This window comes from Stylophora pistillata, chromosome 7, assembly GCF_964205215.1.
Source record: "Stylophora pistillata chromosome 7, jaStyPist1.2, whole genome shotgun sequence".
Lineage (NCBI taxonomy): Eukaryota > Metazoa > Cnidaria > Anthozoa > Scleractinia > Pocilloporidae > Stylophora > Stylophora pistillata.
The window spans coordinates 16,582,382-16,605,908 of record NC_142525.1 but is presented as its reverse complement, the minus strand read 5'-3'; the positions used below and the strand labels follow the sequence as shown (position 1 = coordinate 16,605,908).

At 38.6% G+C, this 23,527-nt stretch overlaps 1 protein-coding gene, 1 long non-coding RNA gene and 1 pseudogene across 3 annotated transcripts; 2 read left to right on the top strand and 1 right to left on the bottom strand.

Moving 5' to 3' along the window:
- LOC148726868 (uncharacterized) lies at positions 1-2,669 on the top strand. Its single transcript, XM_088727984.1, has 3 exons — positions 1-1,038; positions 1,957-2,233; positions 2,442-2,669. Exons 1-3 carry the CDS (start codon positions 1,024-1,026, stop codon positions 2,639-2,641), a joined length of 492 nt encoding a protein of 163 aa, XP_088584110.1. The 5' UTR covers positions 1-1,023; the 3' UTR covers positions 2,642-2,669.
- A 4,761-nt stretch (positions 2,670-7,430) lies between these two features.
- On the top strand, positions 7,431-14,434 carry LOC148726867 (uncharacterized; annotated as a pseudogene). The gene is made up of 9 exons (XR_015989602.1): positions 7,431-7,565; positions 8,714-9,527; positions 9,802-10,035; positions 10,191-10,299; positions 10,727-10,830; positions 11,048-11,163; positions 11,325-11,398; positions 11,867-12,146; positions 12,248-14,434. The product of XR_015989602.1 is annotated as an uncharacterized LOC148726867 (transcript).
- On the bottom strand, positions 14,435-18,368 carry LOC148726866 (uncharacterized). Its single transcript, XR_015989759.1, has 2 exons — positions 16,443-18,368; positions 14,435-15,879 (listed from the first exon to the last, which is right to left on the bottom strand). It is a non-coding gene; the product is annotated as an uncharacterized LOC148726866 (long non-coding RNA).
- Positions 18,369-23,527: the final 5,159 nt, after the last annotated feature.

The window sequence follows — 23,527 nt, the reverse complement described above, 5'->3', positions numbered from 1 at the left end:
ACCACCGTATCTCGTGGAAGCTTTTTTCACTTTTCCTTTTTTCTGCCACTGCGGGTGCTGACTGTTGGCCTTGTAAGTTGTCAATTTTTTCTTTAAAAACAGTAAGTTTTCGCCGAAGTGCGTCAAACTACCGTTCGTGGTCGCAACAACTCGCTCTAGCGCTTACACGAGACAGTGGCGTGGCGGCTGGAGTTGACAGGCTCCTCGATGAGGAGGAAGACGTTCTGCAGGGCACAATTGAAGGCAAGCGAGTGGAGGCGACTGGCGAGGCCTCTTCAGAATCACTAGTACTGTCAAGCTGCAAATCACGACGGATATGATTTTCAGATCGAGATCTCTCGATGGAAATCCACGAACGGTCTTGCCCTCGAGGAACGACTGCAGTTGTCCCTGGAGTTGTCCAAATATTCAAAGAGCAAAACGAGTGAATTGCTGACCTGTCTTACTGACCTTCGTTTAATACATGTAGAAGCTTACCGTTCGACGGTGAAAGTGCTTAGAGGTTAGCGGTGACTCGGGAAGCTCGTCAAAATCATTCCCTGCATTGCTCGATCTGTTTCTGTGAGACATATGTAAGACGGCCAAAACGGTCGACGTAAGAACAAAAGTTCCTAGGGAAGATTTACAAGTTTATTACACAGCAAATAAATGCAACGGTACAATAAAAAACGGGAACGAGTGACACTAAACAATATTTAAGAAAACAAAGCTCCAATGAGCTAAATGATGTAACAAGATTAAAATGAATTAGGAGAGAGTACTTAACACTAAAGGATAACCTACAGACAGAAATCATTCAGTAAAGAAAAGAAACAAACAAAGTACTTGAAAACAGGAAATTGTGTGACAGAAACTATCAAAAATAGTGATTGCTACACGAGACATGAATTCAACAAAGACTACGAGCTAGGCTTAATATTACAACTTGAGCTAATACAGTATAAAACAGTGAAAGGGGAAAATGAAATTACTAGTGTAATGAACCCATAATTTGGTTCTGAAAACACAGGAATCATAGCAACAATGAACTGGAAGCAGGTAAGCAAAATATTACAGCTGCTAATACGAAAACAATGGTAGTTTATATAGCAGGGAAATTACATGCTGTGTGACAAAGGTCAGAGTAAATAAATAAAATACAGTAGTAAGATAAAAGGAGTATGTGGCTAAACTAAGCAAATTCTAACCCGAAAATCACTACAAAACGAAAGAGAAAACGAAATTCAATTGAAGGCAGCAAAGAAGTAGTTCCCGCCAAACTTTGCATATCTCCACTGATATTGCTTTAAAAGATCATGACTACGTGGTAAAGGAAGACAAAGTTCATGGAATAAAAGAATTTAAGGAAAAGGAATGTGTGTCTGTTTCTTGTCAAGCGGACATTGATCACCTACAAATGGACGATTTGATGAAAAATGTGTCGATGCTAAAAGCGGAAAACAAATTAAAAGAATTCGAAACAATTTCAATGATAATAAGCCAGCATTAAAACGAAAACTTTCCATGGACGATGTACTGAAAAATGACGAATCCGTGAAATTCTACACGGGATTTCCAACATTGGCCTGTCTTATTGCGATATTTAATCTACTGAAACCTGCAGCCGAGAAACTGAAATACGGGGACAGCAATAAGGGGAAAAAAGTAAATTTCCAATACAGACCTGTAAAAAAGAGTGGCAAAAGGAGAGGTCTAACCATCTTGCAAGAATTTATTTTGACCTTGGTAAGACTTCGATTGGGTTTACTTGTTCAACACCTGTCTGACACTTTTTCCATCTCTAAATCTTCTGTTTGTAAGGTGTTCACCACTTGGATCTCCTTTCTTGCTATTACTTTGAGAGATGTTTTGTTGATTTGGCCTTCTAAAGAAATGGTTCGCCTAAACTTGCCCAGGTAATTTAGAAATTATCCATCCACTAGGGTTATAATTGATTGTACGGAGATATTCATTCAGAAACCTACCTCTCCTGCTGCACAGCGAGCCACGTGGAGTGAATATAAGAGCCATAACACTACGAAAACGTTAGTTGGAATAACTCCATCAGGATTTTTCAGTTTTGTGTCAAAATTGTGGAGTGGAAGTACAAGTGACCGCAGACTCACCCAGAAGAGTGGAATTTTGGAATTGATTGAGGAAGGGGAACACATCATAGGTGACAGAGGATTTGCAATCAGAGACTTGCTTACAAAGCGAAAGGCCTTCCTAAACATGCCTCCCTTCTCTAAGAAAGGTAACTCAATCCTTAAGTTATTGCTATTTACAGGACATTCCCCTACTTACCCACAATGCACACAACAGTCATTAGTACTTCCTTTCCTCTCATGGATGTTTGTAAATTAAGAGAGACACATTATAAAGACAATCTCAACTTGAAATAAAGACTTAACAAAAGACTGAAAGGTCAATATTAAACATTTTTTTTATTTCTTGCAAAATAGGTCAGCAACTGTCCAAGAAGTCACTGAAGACAACAAGATCAATTGCCAGTGCAAGAATTCATGTTGAGAGAGCCGTTGAGAGACTGAAAGACTTCCATATTCTACAAGGAAATCTGCCTATACCACTTTTACCTCTTGCTGATAATATATTAATAGTTTGTGCTGCTTTGTGTAAACTACTGCCTCCACTTACAAAGTAGAACTCTCCAGTATGCTTCCAATTTATCATAGAAACAACTACAACTTCATGAAGCAAAGAAATCTTTGAGATTTATCTTACCCTTAACTTAACCCACTTAAAACTGTTGGTTCAGTTCACAAAGAAAGGATGTTTTTCGGAATTCATCCACAGAAGATAACGCTAGTTTACCAAAAAAAAAAAAAAAGACGTGATACCACAATCACTTCCGTCATGTTTAGAAGATATGCATCTTGAAGTACTGTCATATATTTCTTGAGTTCAAATCAGTACAACATGCAAAAAAAATGTATTCTCTAACCTGCAAACAGGTCATTAAGACTATTTTGCTACTTGTAAGTGTATAAATTGACTCTATGATAGACAGAGCTTGAATTGTTACTCAATTGTGAGTAACCTTTTCAAGAATCTTTCCACTGAGGAGTTCAGGCACCATGTGTTCCAAAAAGAACTTTGATAGCTTCCCCACCATTTTATCCCACAGCTCTTTGTCAAATTTAACAGGTACCACTAAGATTCCCTTAAGAGTGTAAATGATAAGATTACACTGTTCTAATCTAGCTAAAGCTAGCTGTCCTTGCATGTGATAATTCCAAGATGTTTCTTTATTTACATAATATTTGCCAGCCACTACATCAAGGTAGTGAGCTGCTGCAACATGGGGTTGAAGATTTCTCTTGCTAAAAATGTTCTTGATCTCTAAAAGTGTCTTGACACAACACTTGCAAACTTTAGTTCTGTCTGGAGAAGCTCCCAGATATGAATACTGCTTGTCTACGATAGGACCACTTCGAAAAACCTCCAAACCCCTATGTTTTGTTCTATGTTTCTTGATATACTCTTTGATGGCCACAACTTCCTTCTCATGACCCCAAGAAAGCTGATGTGGGGTGCTGTCCTCACTAAGAGGACCATAATTCATTGACAACTTCACTGTATTTTTGGAATTGGTTGTCTCTTTTATGTGGCATACATTGTAAAAATTGGAGGCAGTTATCCTCCCTACCCTCTGTGAAAACCACAATTCTGAATTACTTGTACTTTGACTTGATGTTTTCTGACATATTACCTCAGTTGCAAACTCAGAATGATGCAGAAACTCTAAAAAGCTACTACAATGCTCATACGTAGGATTTTCCAAACTTTGAAAATTATTTTGAGCAACAAATATGTCAGCTAACTCTTTAAGGGAATACACCTCTGCATATTCTACTATTTCCTCATGATCAATGTCAGCAGATGTGATCTGGTCCCAGAGTTCTTCCTCACTCACAGCCTGGGCTGGGGGTTTTGTTATAAACTGCAAAGCTACACATGAAGGGGCAGCTTCTAAAAAAGTTTTATAAAACTTCTATTGGAATGACTGGGAGAGATTATCAGAGCACAAAGGGTTAAAGTCATGAGGTTTCGGACAATCCTTGGATATTTTTCCATACTCTGATTTTTGAAATTTAACATTTTCCACTGGAACAGCATTTTCTGTGATTCTTTTCCGTTTCACCCAAAGGCAAGAAACTGACGTGCAAGTCTCCAAGTCATTTCTTCTAGTAGTTGCTTCCAAATCAAACAGAGCAGCAGCTGTATGTCTGCATGCACCATCAGCACTATTATAAGAAACAAAATAATAGGACACTAGTCTCTTATACCTTAAATAGTCTGAGTTCATTTGCACAGAAGTCAAATAAAACATTAAAAGGTTAAAAACCATCAGTTCATTCGCTTGTAAGGAAAAGGAAAAACTATGGTACACACATGACTCACCCGCCTTTGCAAGCACAGTAGGCAGAGTAAATGCTTCCAGTATATTGAAGAACGATAAAACCCCAGTAGAAGTCTTTTCCATCTTCGGTTTTGGACCTTTCAGTAGGTTTTACTTTGAACTGGAAATAACAGTATCCATCTTTTTTACCTGTTCACTTAAATCGTGGAAGTTCAGATCCTCCACATGCCCGTCCACAAACAAGCGAAAACCCTCGAGACTTTTGTACCAACGTAAACAGTCTTCATCGTAGCCATCTTTTCCAACAAGATAATGGTAAATATCAGGAAACCTGAAGTCTGGAACACCAGTAAAGTCATGAGTCCAATCCTTGAGCAAAAGTGGATGAAGAAGTAATTTTCCTCCTGGCAGTGTTATCTTGGAATTAATCAACTCATCGCGTTTGTTTGATTCCTCTTCAATTTTGGAACTTTTATTTCCGCTCCATTCTTACATAGCTCCAGTAGTTCTGCTCTTCTCCTACACTTAGCGTTAATAGAAATTTGAATATCTCTTTCTCTTAAAAACTTTTGAAGCTCAGATACTTTCATATCGGCAAAGTTGACATGGTTCGCTGCCATGCTGAGACGACTTCTATTCCCCTCAGCCTCGTCTTGGTGCTAAAAACTAATTACCAGACTTTCCCGCACTAACAATTCGAAACTAGCCTAATGCAGAGAGAACGTAAATTGCCTCTGAAAGTGACAATAGCGCTAGTGACGTCGAGAGAGCTTCTGAATTACACTTCTTGGAATCCCACGATAGTTTTGAGGATCACGAGGAATACCTCGGTACAGATTTAGCCTTGTCCCTATCCCTTGTTCTATATTTCTTTATTTACTTTTAACACTATGACATTTCTCTTCTTTTCGACAGTCTAATGTGGTACATTGGCTTGGTTTTTTACTAATGAACTACGAACAGTACCGGAGAGGTTAACAGTCAGTTCAGGCAACTGTATGGCTTGCTTGTTTTCTTCTTTTTCTCACTTCTTAGATCAGATAACGCATAAAAACCATACGCCACAACTATTAGAACTCTAAGAGGACCCGCGCAACTAGTATACGACTCGACTGACAGCTTATCCGACGAGGAGAAATACCTTCACCGTGTTTTTTCAAAGAACAACTACAACGACGACTTCATCCGACGAAACACTCACCGACCCACTACCATTACCGAAACAAACGACACCGAAACTCCTACGACTACAGCAGCCATACCGTATATAAAAGGAATGTCTGAGAACATCTCGCGCATCTACCTTCCTATAACATCAAGAAATTGTTAGATATTCTAGTCTTCACGGATAGCGACGAATAAATGGAGGTCCCGTCTCCTATAGGGTTAGGGGTAGGAGACTTTAATTTTCCACGCACGAGATTACTGTGTGATGGATGTAAACCCCTGGGGGGGGTGTGGGATGGGTGGGATTTAATGGGTGGACTACTCGCATGGATCGTGTATGTTCCGTTCTAGTCCTACTCTACTGCGGTAATGCAGTGAAAATGGATTAGGAAAAAATTAGAGAAAAAAACACTTCAATATCCGCGTCGCCCACAAACCCATCACCACCGACACTGTCAGTTACTAACCAATGTTAAAGACAAGGACGAACCGAGGAACAGACAGGGAGCGATTTATAAGATCAATTGCTCAGACTGCCAAGCCTCCTACATCGGAGAGACCGGAAGAAACCTGGCAAAAGACTGCCTGAACACAGACGGGCGACGAGGAAAAGTGATGTCAACAATCACATTGCTAAACATCGTCGACTTACGAACCATTATATTGACTGGGACTCTGCGCAATGCCTAACCTACAGCGTCAGTCACTACAACCGGCAACAGTCCTTCTCAGGATTACACTCACCCGGACGATCACACTACACTTTCACATGTTACCCCAGGGTTCCAACCATTTACTGCAACACTATTGTTGTATAGTGTTTTAAACGATTGCTATTTTGAGTATTTTGAGTCTCGTGTTATTTTGATAAATTTATAGTTTTGGTCTTTTATTTTCAATGTGTGCTTGAACTTGACTCAGTTCTTACCGTGCTAGACATTTTAATCGCTTGTTAAGGTTGAGAATAATTAGTTTGCTAGGTGCTCATGTTTGGGTTGGTAAAGCTGACCCTGAGTTTTACCCACACTAAGATTCTGTTTTGAGCGCGTGATTCTCGTGCGCAGCTCGATCATTGGCGTCTAATTGGTTCCTTGGTGCTCGCCAAGTATTTCTGAGCGAGCCACCCAATTTCTCCCTTTGAATAACAACGAATACACTGCGGAAACTCTCACGGTCAGCTAACCCAAACAGGTCTACAAACATTTCCTACTTAAAGCGTTGGTTCCTCACGCTAGAGCGTATAGATGGTGATGATTATTAGATGCATAGAGCGTTGCTGTAATAGCTCTCTAGAAGAGAATAAAGAAGAAAATTACAGAATCTTGGTACCTTTCGTTAAGTCGTACAATCGAGTGGCAAAAACCCTCAACACTATCTTGACTAAATATTTAGAGGCGATCTCTCAGAGCAAACAAAACTATGCATATAACGGTAGATTCATCCAAGCGAAGCTTTCTACTGATAAAATTTTAGTAGTTCATAACACTATTTCCCACTGTTTGATTTTTCCGGCACCATTTTAATCCTAGTATTATTATTGTCATTATTCCTATCATCAAGATTATTGTCATTATAATTATTCAACTAGAATTTTAGTTGCGTAGTCTCTCGATTAAACGCCACATACCCAAGCTAAAGTCGTAAACACGAACATCTGATTTTTTTTTTTTTTTTTATAAAGTAATCATCAATGGATGTTTATTTCGATGCATATTTTATCTGTTGTCGCTGGTGTATTCGCAGATAAACAGTTCTCATTAAGTAGCAAAATTGGCGGGAGCTCGACATATGTGAATGAGACAAAATGCATTTCACTGACTGATAATGAAAGTTCATCGGTGCCAAGGGAATTTTGGGTAATTATCAGCACGTACTCTTCGCCTTGTCACGGAAGAGGAAATTATTTTCGCTTGAAGACTTGTGATATAGTTATAGATGCTCATATCACTTTCAGCCATCCAGCAAGTTATAGTAGCTGAAATGGAATTTGTGATCGTTTCGTACTTCATCTCATTTCTTTGTGTGATTCAGTATTCAGGTGAGTCGCGTTCTAAAAGATTTTTAACTCGCGTTTATCTCATAGTGGCGGACGTCGAGTAAAGATTGCAACAGATGAAAAAACGAATCATCCTCAATCCTACATAGCTGTAGGACTACAAAAAACAAAGCGTAAAAAGTCTCTCTTCTCGGGTGATGCGATCGCATATAAATCCAATGTTATTCGATTGATTTCACTTACAAAATCAAATAAGCAAATTATCGCCAGACTCACCGAGCGGTTGGCAACCACCTTGACAAGGAAATTAATATCATCGGGCGGCATTTTGATCCCAACTAAATGGAGCTCGCCAGGATTATGCTTCATAAGTAACATTTTATCTTTTAAGGAAATGACTGTGAATAAACCGTAAACCTAGTTCAGTGTCGTTTCGCAAAGATTATCCAAAATTCTTTTTTTTTGAATGATCACGCCAGACACCCAAAATTTATGCATCAGCACCGCTAATGACCTTGGTTTATGGGTTTTACTTGATCCGGTGCAAAAAATGTATATTAAACGATGTTCGTTCACCCCGCTTACTTACGAATGCTACAAGTTTGTGAAGTAAGGAGTTCTCTGTAGTAAGGTGGGCAAAAATTCTGGCGGTTAAAAAGCAGTGCTTTCTTGATGAGCAAATGTTTTCATGTAAATCAGTTGTTCATGTCATGCTTCAAGAATCATAATTACTGTAGAAAAGAAGAGAGAGAAAATTGGTGCCCTAGCATGTAAAGGGTGTTATTCAAATGAAAAATATACTAATCCCCAATATTTAATTGCCTACAGATATGAGAAGTTGCAATATTTTACTTTATGCGTTAGCGTTGTTTGCAACTGAGGGGACGCAAATCGTCTGCACTGGAAGTACACATCAAACTCCCCAGGCGTTCTAATCCAATTAAATATGTGGTTTTTATGTCAGCGTTTGCGTGGTTAATATCGTTAGCGCCCCTTTCGGTTGGATCTGGACAGTGTCTGTTTTTGGATCTGGACAATGTTCTTTTTTTTTTCCCAGATTGCTTTGTAGTACATGTAGTTTTCTTAGTTATTTTCCCAAAAAATGGCGCTGAGGAAAGGTTTTTCGACCTTCTCTCGCGTCGTCAGTGATGCATTAAGCGAGCATAATTACTGGTATGTGCCCACAACAGAATTTTGTGGAATTACTCCTCTGCAATATTTTAAGCGATCGCCGATCCTGACAACTTTTCCAGAAGATTTCTGCCGAATTGAAAGCGACAAAGCTCGGCTTCTCGATGGGCGCCCCTTCGTCAACAAGAAAAATTCCAGCGCATTTGAAGTTGTTTGCTCGTCTTTTGGGCTTGTATCGGTTATTCTGAGGGAAAAGAGAGCTTCTGAAGAAGGAGGATCCGCCGCGATTTATAAAGTTAAAGAATTTTTGAATGGCTTGGATTTGAGTTCCCTCAAGGGAGACGGCAACGACTTGAATTGCGAGCGACCACGTGCTGCTCGGCGCCTTACAATGACTCCTCAATTCAACACTCCGCCTAGCTAGTACGGAAGAAATGCCTGTCTCGGTTCATTTGACTCCTCCAAACAGAGGCAGCCTTAGTTCTCCTAATCTAAAGGAGATTTCTGAAAGGAATGATTTGGAGACCCCAGAAAAGACTTTCCTTATCAAGAAAAGGGGGAGCCGCGTTCTCCAAGATGCACTAGGCATCTGTGAAAGGAGCCGAGAAAATTTATCAACGGTGCTTTCCAGCATGTGTGCGTTTGGTGATCCTGAGGCCAAGGCCATTGTAAATGAGATTGTGGAGGATGTGGCCCTAAAGAAAGGAGTTAAACGGACGGTGGAAGAGCTTGTTGGTGATGAAACATTTTCCTTATACGTGGAAAGCCTCCGAGTTCCAGATTGGGTGCTATTATATTTCAAGACCAAGGCAAGTGTATCTGGTAATACTTGGCAAGCTGTAATCAATATCACCCAAACTTGGAAGGACAGGGGTTAGTAAGGTCTGTTATTAGTTATCAATCTTAAGAGGCTTCTTTTGGAAAGGATATGTCTGCACTCAGATTTAATTTATCCCAACTTGGAAGCAGTTCCACAGTAACAAATTTAATGCTTGAAAGTGGTAGAAGAAGTGCAAGTCTCATTATTATTTACTATTACTATGATAATAGCTAATTTTTTTAAACCTCAGTTATATCAGATGTATTTTTCATGTTAATTTTGTTGTTTTCATTTTTCTTTTGCTTTCTTTCTTTGGCTTCCGTTTAGAAATCCTCTGACACATCAATATTGTTGAACCTTAACCAAATGAAGGCGGCCAAAAAAGTGATCTTTGGAGTTTGTAAAAATACATAGATGTGAAAAAGGTGGCTTCTCCTTTACAAGGTTACCAGGTGGATTTGTTTCCTGTTTTGGAGGTGATTGTCCGCGAGCAAAGGCTGCATAATGTGTGCTCACCAACTCTTAAACTTCTGATGAAGATAGATGGAAGACCCTTTTGTGGTAAATACTGACTGTCAGGTTTAAGTCTGCTACCATAAATTATAAAACAATACCTTATCTCGGATTAAGTGTGCGGTTATGCATAATTTTTGTTCCCATGAATGAGAATGAAATTATTATAACAACCATTTCTATTATCATTTTTTTATGATCAGGTAGAAATCAGGTGTTGGTTGGTCTGGTTCCCTGTCTTGACCCTGTTTACAACATAGAGAGTGCAAAGTCTGTTTACCCACTGGCCATTGCCAATTGTAAAGAAAACAGGTTCATCATTAATTTCTATTATTTTATGTTACTAAAATACTTTTTCTCCTTTGCTTGACGTGGTTACAAAGTTTTTAATTTGCAAAGTAGAGACACTTTCTTATAAAGCTTTCCTTACTGAAAGCTCGTAGTTTTATAGAACATATATGTTACAGTTTTCATAGTTGTATTGTTGACTCAATTTCCAGTACTGGCTCTAAGATCTGACAAATGTAATACACACAAATACAGACACACACACACACACACACACACACACACACACACACACACACACAAAAAAAAAAATACCCACACATTATGAATTAAACAGAAAGAGGAAAAAAACTGCAAATCCTTTTGCATTATAAGAACATTACCCCAACATAAGCTCTGAATAAACGACAAGTTTCATCAGTTGTCTTCATGCCTAATGTTATTTTGATAGGGAAAGCCTGAAGGTACTTTTAAAAGATCTAAATGAACAAAAGAGAATCATCAAGAACCAAGGAATTTTTGTTGATGGCATGAAGTTCAATGTAGAATTTGACGGTAATTAAGATGGTTCTATCATTTTGTTATTTGCAAGAACATTAACCTTAATCTTTTCAAAAGGGAGGATGCTGACTTTCTTTTTTAGAAACTTAATTGAGGGTTTTTTTTTCATTATCAGTGACCATTATTTTAAACAGTAAGTTAATCTTCTACATGTACCGGGGGTATGTCATATTATAATTCTTTATTGCTGTTGATTTTTGTCATATCTTAGTTTCATTGGACTACAAAACACTGATCTTTCTTTTGGTAAAGAAAGGGGATCTTGATTTTCAACTTGGTGGTCGAGGGGTAGATGTAGAATTCTGCTTTATATGCAATGCAATCAGGGTTAGTATTTGTGTTGGTGTACATGCATGTGGATCAATGAGCATTTCTTAGTTGTAGTTCATCAGTTACAATATACAAGCTACAGTCTTCTCTAATAATGCAACCAAAAAATTTTGTAAGATAATATTAATTTATTTTGAGGTAATTTCATTTCCCATTAGGGTTGCAAATGTCATGAAGTGGCCCCAGATGAAACCTGCCTAAAATGCCTACAAAGCAAGTGTAACATAGACAGGTATACTTTAAGTTTAGCCATTCATGATCATTAAATAATGCACAGGCTTATGTAGGAAGTGCTTGAGGCCTTTTTGGTACCAAAGTTGATGCATTGTAAGAGCAGCCACCTTCCACCATTTATTTATTGCCATGATATTCATAAGACTTTATTTTTTATTTATAAATAATAATAATAATAAACTTTAATAATGTATCAGGGGTATTTAGCTTGAAGCTAATTGGGGACACAACTTGGAACGTTGGTTTTTGCGGAGGGAGGAAAACCAGAGGACCCAGAGAAAAACCCGTGGAGCAAGGATGAGAACCAACAAACTCAACCCACATGTGACGCCAGGTTCAGGAATTGAACCCGGGCCACAGTGGTGGGAGGCGATTGCTCTCACCACTGTGCCATCCCTGCTCCTTTTGGGGTACCCATTTACAATATAATTATTGTAAATGCACCATTGTTATCCATAATTTGCAGATCAACTGGAATCCGGGAGGATCTCCTTTTTCTCCTTGATGAAGAGCTTACTAGCATTCAGTTGTGTGCACTACATATGGAGATGCGCAATACAGAGCAGTTGCTTGCATCCATTGGTCTGATTGCCTACAAGATTGGTTCACTTCCAGAAGCCAATCAAGCCCTGAAGTGCTTTGGCCCAGAGTCTTTTCATGGTGATAGAATTTCTGTTAAGAAGAAGCTAAGAGTGGTCAGGAGTCTGCTATTTCAAAGCAGAATATTCATGTTAGCTCTATGTCGGGTGCATGAGTGGTCAAATTATTGGCTTTGTGTGTATTTTACAATTGATTCACTTTGTGGGTATATCTATTATTTTTCCCATTATGATAAAACACATTTCAGGTCCAACAGAATTTGAAATTCTTCAAAACCTTGAAGAGATTGTGGGATTCTCCCTTCCGCCGGACAAGTTGAAGCTCTCCTACACAGATGTAAACACAGCTAAGAATTTTATTCTTAACTGTGTTACATTTTGTTAGTCCCGTGTTGATGTAAGTCTTTGATACCAGAGGTGGCATTGGCGAGTACCTTCACTTGGGGTTCAACAGTTCTTGTTTATTTTTCTGTAAATTATGAGGTGTGGTTTATATTGTGCAGTGCCCAGATGTTTCGTGGGAGAGCGCTTTTGAAATGGGCACCATTAGTGAGTACTTGCTTCCTTTTCAATTTCACAGTATGCACTAATTACCTTTCTGATTTAGTATTTATTACCTTTCCTATTAATCGTATGTAGAAGTCTGTACTTTAGGTGGCACACCCTAAAGTGCTGTATAACCCAGCATTTTTGTATTTTTACACTCTTTCTATGATCTTATTTAGTAGACTGTACTTTAAGGTGGCACACCCAAAAGTACAGTATAACCCAGTATTTTTGTATTTTTACACTCTTTTTATGATTGTAGTCAATAGACTGTACTTTAAGGTGGCACACCCAAAAGTGCAGTATAACCCAGCCTTTTTGTATTTTTACACTCTTTCTATGATTGTAGTCAATAGGCTGTACGTTAAGGTGGCACACCCAAGAGTGCAGTATAACCCAGCAATTCTGTATTTTGAAACTCTTTATATGATTGTAGTCAGTAGTCTGTACTTTAAGGTGGCACACCCAAAAGTGCAGTGTAACCCAGCATTATTGTATTTTTACACTCTTTCTATGATCATATTCAACAGGCTGTACTTTAAGGTGGCACACCCAAAAGTGCAGTATAACCCAGCATTTTTGTATTTTGACGCTCTTTCCAGGATCATAGTCAATAGGCTGTACTTTAAGGTGGCACACCAAAAAGTGCTGTATAACCCAGCATTTCTCTATTTTTAAGCTCTTTATATGATTGTAGTCAGTAGTCTGTACGTTAAGGTGGCACACCCAAAAGTGCAGTGTAACCCAGCTTTTTTTGTACTTTTACACTCTCTCTATGATTGTAGTCAATAGGCTGTACTTTAAGGTGGCACACCCAAAAGTGCAGTTTAATCCAGCATTTTTTGTACTTTTACACTCTTTCTCTGATCATAGTCAATAGGCTGTACTTTAAGGTGGCACACCCAAAAGTGCAGTATAACCCAGCATTTCTGTATTTTTAAATTCTTTATATGATCGTAGTCAGTAGTCTGTACTTTAAGGTGGCACACCCAAAAGTGCAGTATAACCTAGCATTTCTGTATTTTTAAATTCTTTATATGATTGTAGTCAGTAGTCTGTACTTTAAGGTGGCACACCCAAAAGTGCAGTATAACCCAGCAATTTTGTATTTTTACACTCTTTCTCTGATCGTAGTCAATAGGCTGTACTATAAGGTGGCACACCCAAAAGTGCAGTTTAACCCAGCATATTTTGTACTTTTACACTCTTTCTCTCATCATAGTCAATAGGCTGTACTTTAAGGTGGCACACCCAAAAGTGCAGTTTAACCCAGCATATTTTGTACTTTTACACTCTTTCTCTCATTGTAGTCAATAGGCTGCACTTTAAGGTGGCACACCCAAAAGTGCAGTTTAACCCAGCATATTTTGTACTTTTACACTCTTTCTCTCATCATAGTCAATAGGCTGTACTTTCAGGTGGCACACCCAAAAGTGCAGTATAACTCAGCAATTCTGTATTTTTAAACTCTTTATTTGATCATAGTCATTAGGCTGTACTTTAAGGTGGCACACCCAGAGACGCCCCTTTGTCAACAAGAAAAATTCCAGCGCATTTGAAGTTTGGATGGCCGAGGGGTGGGCGCCTATTCAAGGAAATACGGTATATAGATTACTTGAGGCTGTGCGCATTATTTCGTGTTGTAGCATAATTCATGTTATCTCGTATTGCCCAGTTTGTCAGGAAATCAGTCGTCGTCATGTGTTTACGTCCTACAAAAACATCACATCGGAAATTTCACGATCTAGCTTCGCAAAGAAATGTACCAGCTTTTGTTTTGCCTTGATTTATTCATTCATTTTTTTTTCGCAGCACTTTGTGTTTTGAAGTTCTCTTCCCGTCGCGGTTTGCAGGGCGCCTTCTAGCAGTAAATGAAACTGTTTTTCAAATTTGTGTCTCAAATGACCATTTATTATTGTCGCTCTGCTGCAGATAGGTGAAGAGCTCAAAGAGCAGAACAGTTTGGGTCACAAGAATTTCTTCACATTATATATCCCAGAAGCGCTTAGGTATTACTCTGAATGCCAGTTAACTTCAGCCTGGGTGAACCAGAAAGGATAGAAAACACTTCCCTATATTAACCATGAATGAAAACCTAAGTTATATCCCAGTAGCGCTAAGGCATTACAATGAATGCCAGGACTTCTGCCTGGGTGAACCGGTAAGGATAGGCATCAATTCCCTAGATTAACTCGTGATTGTCAAAGAAACTAAGTATGTTATGTATTCCAGAAGCACTAAGGCATTACTCTTAATATCAGGACTTCAGCCTGGGTGAACCAGAAAAGATAAACAACACTTCCCTATATTAACCATGATTGAAAAGCTAATTATGTTATATATCCCTGAAGCACTCCGGCATTAACTACACTATATACCAGGACTTCAGCCTGTGTGAACCAGAAAGGATAGACAACACTTCCCAAGATTGACCATGAATGAAAAACTATAAAGTATGCTATATATCCCAGAAGCACTCAGGCATTACACTGAATGTGAGGACTTCAGCCTGGGTGAACCACAAACGATAGACAACACTTCCCTATAATATTCGTGAATGAAAAACTAAGTATGTCATGTGTCCTAGAAGCGTTCAGGCATTACTCTGAATGCCAGGACTTCAGCCTGGGTGAACCAGAAAGGATAGACAACACTTCCCTATATTAATCATGAATGAAAATCTAAGTATGTTAGATATCCCAGAAGCGCTCAGGCATTACACTGAATGCTAGGACTTCAACCTGGGTGAACCAGAAAGTTTATAAAACACTTCCCTATACTGAACATGAGAGAAAAGCTAAGTATGTTATATATCCCAGAAGTGCTCCGGCATTACTGTGAATGCCAGGACTTAGCCTGGGTGAACCAGAAAGGATAGACAACACTTTGCTATATTAACCATGAATGAAAAGCTAAGTATTTTATATATCCCTGAAGCACTCAGGCATTACATTGAATGCCAGGAATTCAACCTGGGTGAACCAGAAAGGAAAGACAGCATTTCCCTCTATTAACCGTGAATGAAAAACTAAGTTTGCTATATATCCCAGAAGCCCTCTGGCACTACGCGGAATGCTATATTAATCAAAGAAATATGACAAATATATATCTCAGAAGTGATCAGGCAACACTAAACAAAAATCTTATTATTACAGGATTAAACTTCAAGAAAATAGATTTCTTTAAAAGAAAGCAATGTTGACTGTGCCATATTACAATAGGTGTACACAATTTAAAAATTCAAATGTTATACATTGCATGCAGAGCACATAAATTGACATCACATGGTTCCTCTTCAAGGGGAAAGAGCAAGTCATCTCTTAATCCTGTCCATCTGAAACAGACAGAAAAAAAAATAACAGTGAATTTATTTTCCACCTTTATAATCCAAAGCTACCATATTTCTGCTGGTAACTGTCTGTCAAACTGAGTGTGAGATTTAAAGACATGGGTTCCAAATAGAAAGTGAAGTACCCTACTGCAAGCTGGACGTTTTTATGCATGTCAATACGGAAATGCAGAGTTGTACCTACACCCCCCCCCCCCCCCCCAATATTTGCTTTGCTCTTTGGGAAACACTCAGCACAGGCTTCCCCACAAGGAACATCAGGACAGGCACATTCCTATCAATAAAGTGCACGTACGACTTAATAATGAATTAACTTGGCTAAAGTCATAATATTCACTATTATTTGTAGATATATAATCCCTGTTCACCACAGATAAAATATGTTCATGTTTGTGGACAGATTTCTGCTTTTCCATAAAGTCAAGAAAGCTGTCACTAATTGATTAGAATTAAATTGCCTCACAAATACCGGTAACCTGAAAATGTTTTGTGTTACTGTAGAATTGTGCTATGATGCATGTCATTTAGCAATTGCAGGTATAACCTACCTTAATAACTTTGCAGAATACACAGCACTCTGTGTCCAATCCGGCCTCGCAGGCAAAGTTCATTTATATATTTGTTAGTATCACCACCTTTTTGCTTGAGTAGCATAACATGGCTCGACATGTAACATAAAAACATTGCAAAAATAAAAGAATATGAAGAGTCAAGATTGACAGACATAAATAACCTGGAAATTTAACGTAGGTACTAAAAGTTGGAATCACCTGAAACCACCTGAAATTTACTTAAGCAGTGGAAGTTAAGGCCACCATTCATCAGCTATATTCTGTCATTTGCAGTAAAATACCTTGCAAAAAATCCACATATATTTCACTTTTGCAATGACAAAGTCAGTGAAATTCTAGGTCACGCTATAAATTCGTCTCTGATTAAAGAAAAACACAACGTTCAAAATTTCCTCAGGAAGTTTGAAAATCTTCAGGCCTTCCTGGGCTTTTACATATATAATTTGCATGATCCCGTTGGAAAAACTTCACGTACTTCTTTCGATTTAAAACAGTTTCTTCTTTGCATTCGTGATCTCATGTTGTTATTGTAACGCAAGTGCTTTGTCAAGAAATGAATTCGCATATTCCCGTGCAACTCCCAGCCATTCGTAGAGCTAATTGAGTGTGTTTTCAACAAGAACAATGGAATGTTTCCTTGAAGACCTGTTAATTGTGGTACCTATTCTGTAATGTAGGGCATTATATACGATATCCGTAAGCCGGGTTCCCTATGGATAAACTCGATTGTTAACACTTATTTTCTGATGTCACCCGTAGTTTTTTAGGTGCTTTCAAGTTGTTTTAAATTGTTTCGAGATATTTTCAGGTAATTTTGGATAGTTTCCTTGGGGTTTCAGGTGGTTTCAGGTGATTCCAACTTATTGTACCCACGCGAAATTTAACTTTAAATGCATCTTCCATCAACCACTATAAGCTGCAAAATCAAACTTAGGCACTTTGATGGATCTTTAATGAAATTTAACGGTATTGAGTTCTGATACACCACAAAACCAACATTCACAACAAAAATAAGGCAGCAAATACACTTAGCCGGTTTATGACGTCACTCCATAGCAACCAGCCTTTTCGAATATTTGAAGTTCTGTTTACCTGAGTCTCGTGATGACTCTTCAAATGGATATTTTTCTAACTACCAATACGTTTAAAAGTTGTCTGTGCCAAAAACGTCCTTTAATATTGAGCCCGCCTGCGTCTTGCATCGTCTCCAAGCGCCCTCCGAAGCTGATTGTTGCTGATCTTGAATAATTTACATCTAAAACGGTTGTTAATCGTGGTCGCTTCACATTACTTTCCATTTCTTCTTTAGAATTAGCCTTAAGCATGATAAGTCCGCTTTCGTTGCCTACCTATTTTGTATCCAGATTTGGAGAAAATGATTTTTTATCAATAGAGTTTGTCTCAGCCACATTTGGTCCACCATTGACGCCAGGCAGAACTTAAGCCAGATTACCCGCTTTCTTCTGCTGTCGCTTTCGCTTTCTCCATTCTCTACTTTGTTTACGTTTCTCCTTGGGAGTATTTTTTCGCGATTTTACCCCCCGTTTATTTGGTATTTCCAGCTTTGTGGAGGCCACAAGGTCCGCCGACAATTTATTAATGTATTCCCAAGCAAGAAGAGCGAATTAGTTGAAACAGTAAGTGCATCCGATCTCGTAATTTACAAATACTTTATTGTTCTCGTGAAAAATGAGAGCCGTCTTATTGAAACTTGATGACAATATAAGCCGGCAAAAAAAACACTGTAAAAGCAATTATCTGTCACATCGATGTCGGCAGCAACAAGATTATGACGCCTTACAGGAAAGCTGCCTGGAGCGCTCAAAAAGTCCCATACATTTTCTTAGACTTTTAGTCTAAGAAAATGTATGGGACTTTCCGGGATACTTGCAGTGCAGACGATTTGCGTCCCGGTTGAGCACCTGAATGACACTCACCGTTATTTTAACCGAGCGTCCACTGAAGGGTCAATCAACGTAAACATTACATGGTGGTTATTCAGGGATATTTAATTTGAGTAGGTGTTTTTTAAAACTGCGTTGTTGCTGAATGATGATTTAGTATAAACCAAACGTAATGTTTTTTTGTTTTGTTTTGTTTTGTTCTAACATCGACGTTGACTTTATTTTTGAAAATTAAAGAAATAAAGGCCTTTGTAGCCCGCAGTTAGCAAAGCTATTTTAGGCGGGCTACCTAAACAGACACTGTATAGGCTCTCACATACACACACACACACACACACACACACACACACACACACACACACACACACACACACACACAAAAACACACACACACACACGCAACAATTAAATAAATAAATAATTGATCAAATAAAAATAAATAATAAATAATAGTAGTGATAATCATGTTAAAGGTTTTGACTGAGCCAGTCACACAAGGGAGTTTTTAATAGGTCAAAGAGAAAGCTAATCAATTGAAATACAAATATAAGTTAGAAAGGTCAAGGTAGCGCAAGTCAACGTTCATCTCCTCAGTTTCAAGAATTTTCAAAAGCAAGTGAGTTAGCTTAGGTTTAAAAGGTGCTTTCCTTAGCTTACGAAGCTCAGGGGCGATGTAATTCCATATTTTCGCACCAACTCTAGAAAAGGAAAGCAACTGATGATTTGTTCTCGCCTGTTTTATATAAAAGCTTCCAGCTACTGAGAAACGAGTAGAGTAGGAATGAACCTGTTCGAGTGAGTAAAAAGTTCAGAAATATTAAGAGAAGCACAGCGATTTTTCATGTCTTGTAACAGAGAGGCAACCAATTTGAAGTAAAGCATTTTTATCGGTAGAATTCCCGAACGACTAAAAAGAGGAGCACAGTGAGATGTATAATCGGAAAAATACATTAGACGAAGAACCCGCTTTTGTAAAATGACGATTTTCTTTAGATGAGTGTTCGCGGCTTGGCCCCAAGCAACGAGACCATAGGAAATATACGGTTCAATGAGCGAGCGGTAAATGTTTATAAGAGTAGTGAGCGGTACCAAGTGTCTTAGCCTTGCAATAATACCGATACCTTTGCTTATTTTCGTGGAAATGTAGTTAATATGGTGCTTCCAGGAGAGATTACCGTCAATTAGAACACCTAGGTATTTAACATATGTCTTACGTTCAAGAGATACCAATTGCTCTGAGTTATTATCAAGTATTTTAAGGTTTACTTCTCGGTATAGTTTGTGTTGATAAGGATAAAAAATAACGAAATTAGATTTAGATACGTTAAGAGATAATTCGAAGTTAAACGAAAGAAGTCGTTACCGTGGCTAACGTACGTTACACATGCAAAACTTTTACAACTTCTCAAAAGAACGATATCATCGTTTTGGTGAAAAGAAATGAACTTACGCCTTGCAGTGAGCAAAGAATTCAACTGATCAATATCTCTTAATTGGTGTTTTGATAATTGCCTTTCGCTTAAGTAAGTAATGTTAAGTAATTAAGTAATTAAGTAATTCAAGTGTCAATGTGTTAAGCCGAGATGGACTAATTGGGGACACCAATACAATAGCAAGACTAATTAACATATGGTACTCATAAAATTGACTATTCAAAGGAGAATGATAAAAGACTTAGTGAGTATAAGAGATCCAAATAAAAAAAAAAGTATTCTATTGGTTACAAAGATTACAGAAATGGCTGTTGTTGGTTAAAATGTCGGCAAGATTCAATTTTCTTATTGTTTTAATAAGAACTGGTAAACTGGAGGAATTCCTTTGATTTACGGTAAGTTTTGTCCATAAGAATGATCTAAGATATCTAACAGAGTGTTTGCCGTAGCGCGTAGTTCTAAAACGTGGTAATACGAAGTCACTATTTCGCAGCGAGTGTGTAGAGCTTTTGCGGACAAATATGTCGGAACACAATCAGGTACGAGACCATGTTTAACTTTGAACATAAGTGCAGTGACGTCTTGAAGCCGTCTGTTATTTAAAGAAAGTATATCAGCTCGTCGCAAAAGTTCTTCACATGTGTCGCCTTTCTTGTATTCTCTCTTGGATTCGTACTAGCTTCCTTTTGTCGGATAACTTGCAAAAATGCCAAGTTAAGAGGCAGTAAGTTAGATAGGGTAGTATAAAATATTTATACAGCAGTAGCTCAGCCTTGCAGGGCATTAAGTTCGAAGACGAGGAAGTACTCCGACTTTCTGGCTTGCCTTAGTAAATAATTTGCTAACATACTCGGTAAAATTGAGATTATCATCTCCGTGAACTCCTGATGATATAATTAGTTCCGTGTTCGCAATGTCCAGGTCTTTTATATTCAGCATCTTTTCTCTCTTGCCCTTATCGAGTTTCCATGAATTTAATGTTTAGAGACTGAAACTTGTCTGGATTAGCCAGTAGAAAATTATTTGTAAGCCACAACAGTGCTTACTGGCGCATGAATTTTCATTCCACTTCCTACTGTTTCATGGTCCCTTCCTTTGACGTACATTTGGTGGTCATGAGTGTACATAGTTAAATTTGTGTCTTTAGCATGAGCTGACATATCGTTCTAGTTGATGTTCCATAGTAAGGGGCCGAAAGACGATTCTTGAGAACATCTCCTTTCCCTCTTTATCCGGTCACTAGTGGCGTCACACATTTTACTCTGTTTAGTCTGTTGTCGAAAAATAATCGCATAAGGTTAAGTGATCGCTCACCAAATCCACAAGCCTCCAGTTTCTTTATCGTCAGGTAATGGCTGAGAGAATCAAAGGCCTTACTCATATCTGTAGATAACACTGACACCAATTGCTTGCTATGGACGGCCTTTTTCCAATCCTCAATCAGTGTAAGAAAGGCTTATCTTTTTCTGTCGGCTGTCATTCTTTAGTATGGAGTGTCATTGTAATGGCTAGTCAGCTGATTGCTTTGCAACAATTCAAATATTTTATCAACAGCTATGAGGGAAGTGATAGGGCGATACTTTTTAGCCTCCTGTCGGTCTCCCCTCTTAAATACGGGTGCCCACACGCTCATCTTCCATGCGCTAGACAAGGTACTCTGCTCTATACGGTTGTTGTAGAGGCTTGTCAACGATGCTGCTGTTTCTTTAGCCACATGCTTGAGTAATTTTGGCGGTAGTCCTGTGTCCCATCCACTGAACTTGTTTGGATTTATCCTTCCAGTGCCTGCTCCATTTCCGCCACTATGAAGAGCTTTTATACAAAATAAGTTTCTTTGTTGGTTTCTCGTATGGTCTAAACTTTGGTCACCCTGGTCCTCTTCCGTAAAGTTATTTACGTGATCTCCGCCGATACCTAGTGCCGCATTAGTGGATAGTGGGTGAGTATCTCTGCCACTTCCCTTTGATCCTTTATTGCATTATCAACTTCCGTTTTAAGGTACACTGCTGCCGATTCTTTGCTCTTGTTACCAATAAAAGGTTTGAACGTGTCGTAAAATTTCGATGGTGTTGATTTATGTTCGTCCGCCTTAGTGTACCAGTACCGTCGGATTGCTTAAAGTTCTTTTCCATTCCTGTGTCATGTAAGGAATATCCCTTTCCCTCACTCTTTTCCTTTTGAGTCGAGCGTGTTGATTGGCAACACTTTCAAATAGCCCTCTCCAATAATCATATTTATCGTCTACGCAGGCACCGGTGAAGATGTCACAAACATGCCAGGGTGCATTAATTTGATCTTGATCAAACAGTTCAAAGTCATCATTCTTACGTATATGAGAACGATTCTTCGCAGTAAAGCACTATTTGAGCAATAGTGAAAATCAGACCTGAAAAAAATTTCAGGCCTGTACGGGACTCGAACCACTGACCTCTGCGATACTAGTGCAGCGCTCTACCAATTGAGCTAACAAGCCAACTGGGAGCAGGCTATCAAATTAATTCGATATAAACCCGTAGATGATAAATCAAACAACAACAAACATATGAAACATATGTGTGAACTGCGGTTATGAGACGTATATGAGAACGATTCTTCGCAGTAAAGCACTATTTGAGCAAAAGTGAACAATTTTTTTCAGGTCTGATTTTCACTATTGCTCAAATAGGGCTTTACTGCGAAGAATCGTTCTCATATACGTCTCATAACCGCAGTTCACACATATGTTTCATATGTTTGTTGTTGTTTCATTATTCTTAGTTTACCAGAATATTATGGTCTTGGGCTTTTGCTTACAAACTTTATCTATCATTTTGCCACAAATCAAAGAGTGGTCAGTTATTTCGGGGTTATACACTCCGCACCTTGTGAACAGCTCTGAAGAGCGTTTGGGAATGTATTGTAACTCTGGTAGGCTCAGTTATCAGACATGTAAGGCTATAAACTTGCTCCAGATTTCTAAGCGTCTTCCCCCCACTTCGTTCAGGAATAAGCCGGTCCATATTCAATCACCCAAAATGAATATGCACTGCTTTTAAAGACACGCGTACTGAAAAATATCATTCATTTCGTCCTCAACGATTTGCTGGTATTTAGATCCACTGGGATCATTGTTCTTTCTGAAGTGTTTAGGCGGCCTGTAAAGCGCTGAGAACAGTATTTCTCTTCTTTCTGTACAGCGCTCAACCGCTATAGCTTTCAGCGTCTTTAGGCTTTTGGAAATTTCAGTTTCTTAGAGGGTATTGTCGTAGAGAAATAAGCAATGAGTCCACCTCCTCCTTTGGCTCTGTCTTTGCGATAAAGCTGGTATCCTTGTAAAATAAGCTGGCCATCAGGATACGAACGATCGAATCTTGTTTCCGATACAATAAATATATGAGCTTTCAGTTTGTCATTCGGTAATTTTAGCTTTTCAAACTTGTTTTGTATGCTGTTAATATTTAAATGTGCAACGAAAGCATCATTCAAATTGTTTGTCCTTTCTGCGAGAATCGAACTCGCCTGGGAATTTGGAAGGTCCACATTTACATGGTCACTTTCAAAGTAGCTCGTTTCTATCGTGGTATTAGCTGTATTTACTTGTATGTTGAAATTTGTTTCAAACGGGTAATCTATGGTCGCGTAGGAAGGCTACACAATTAACATGTCCATTCGATGTCAGGATAATTCAAATAGTGCTTGAAAACAGCTTCAGTTATACGAAGACATTTAGCATGCACCCATAAAT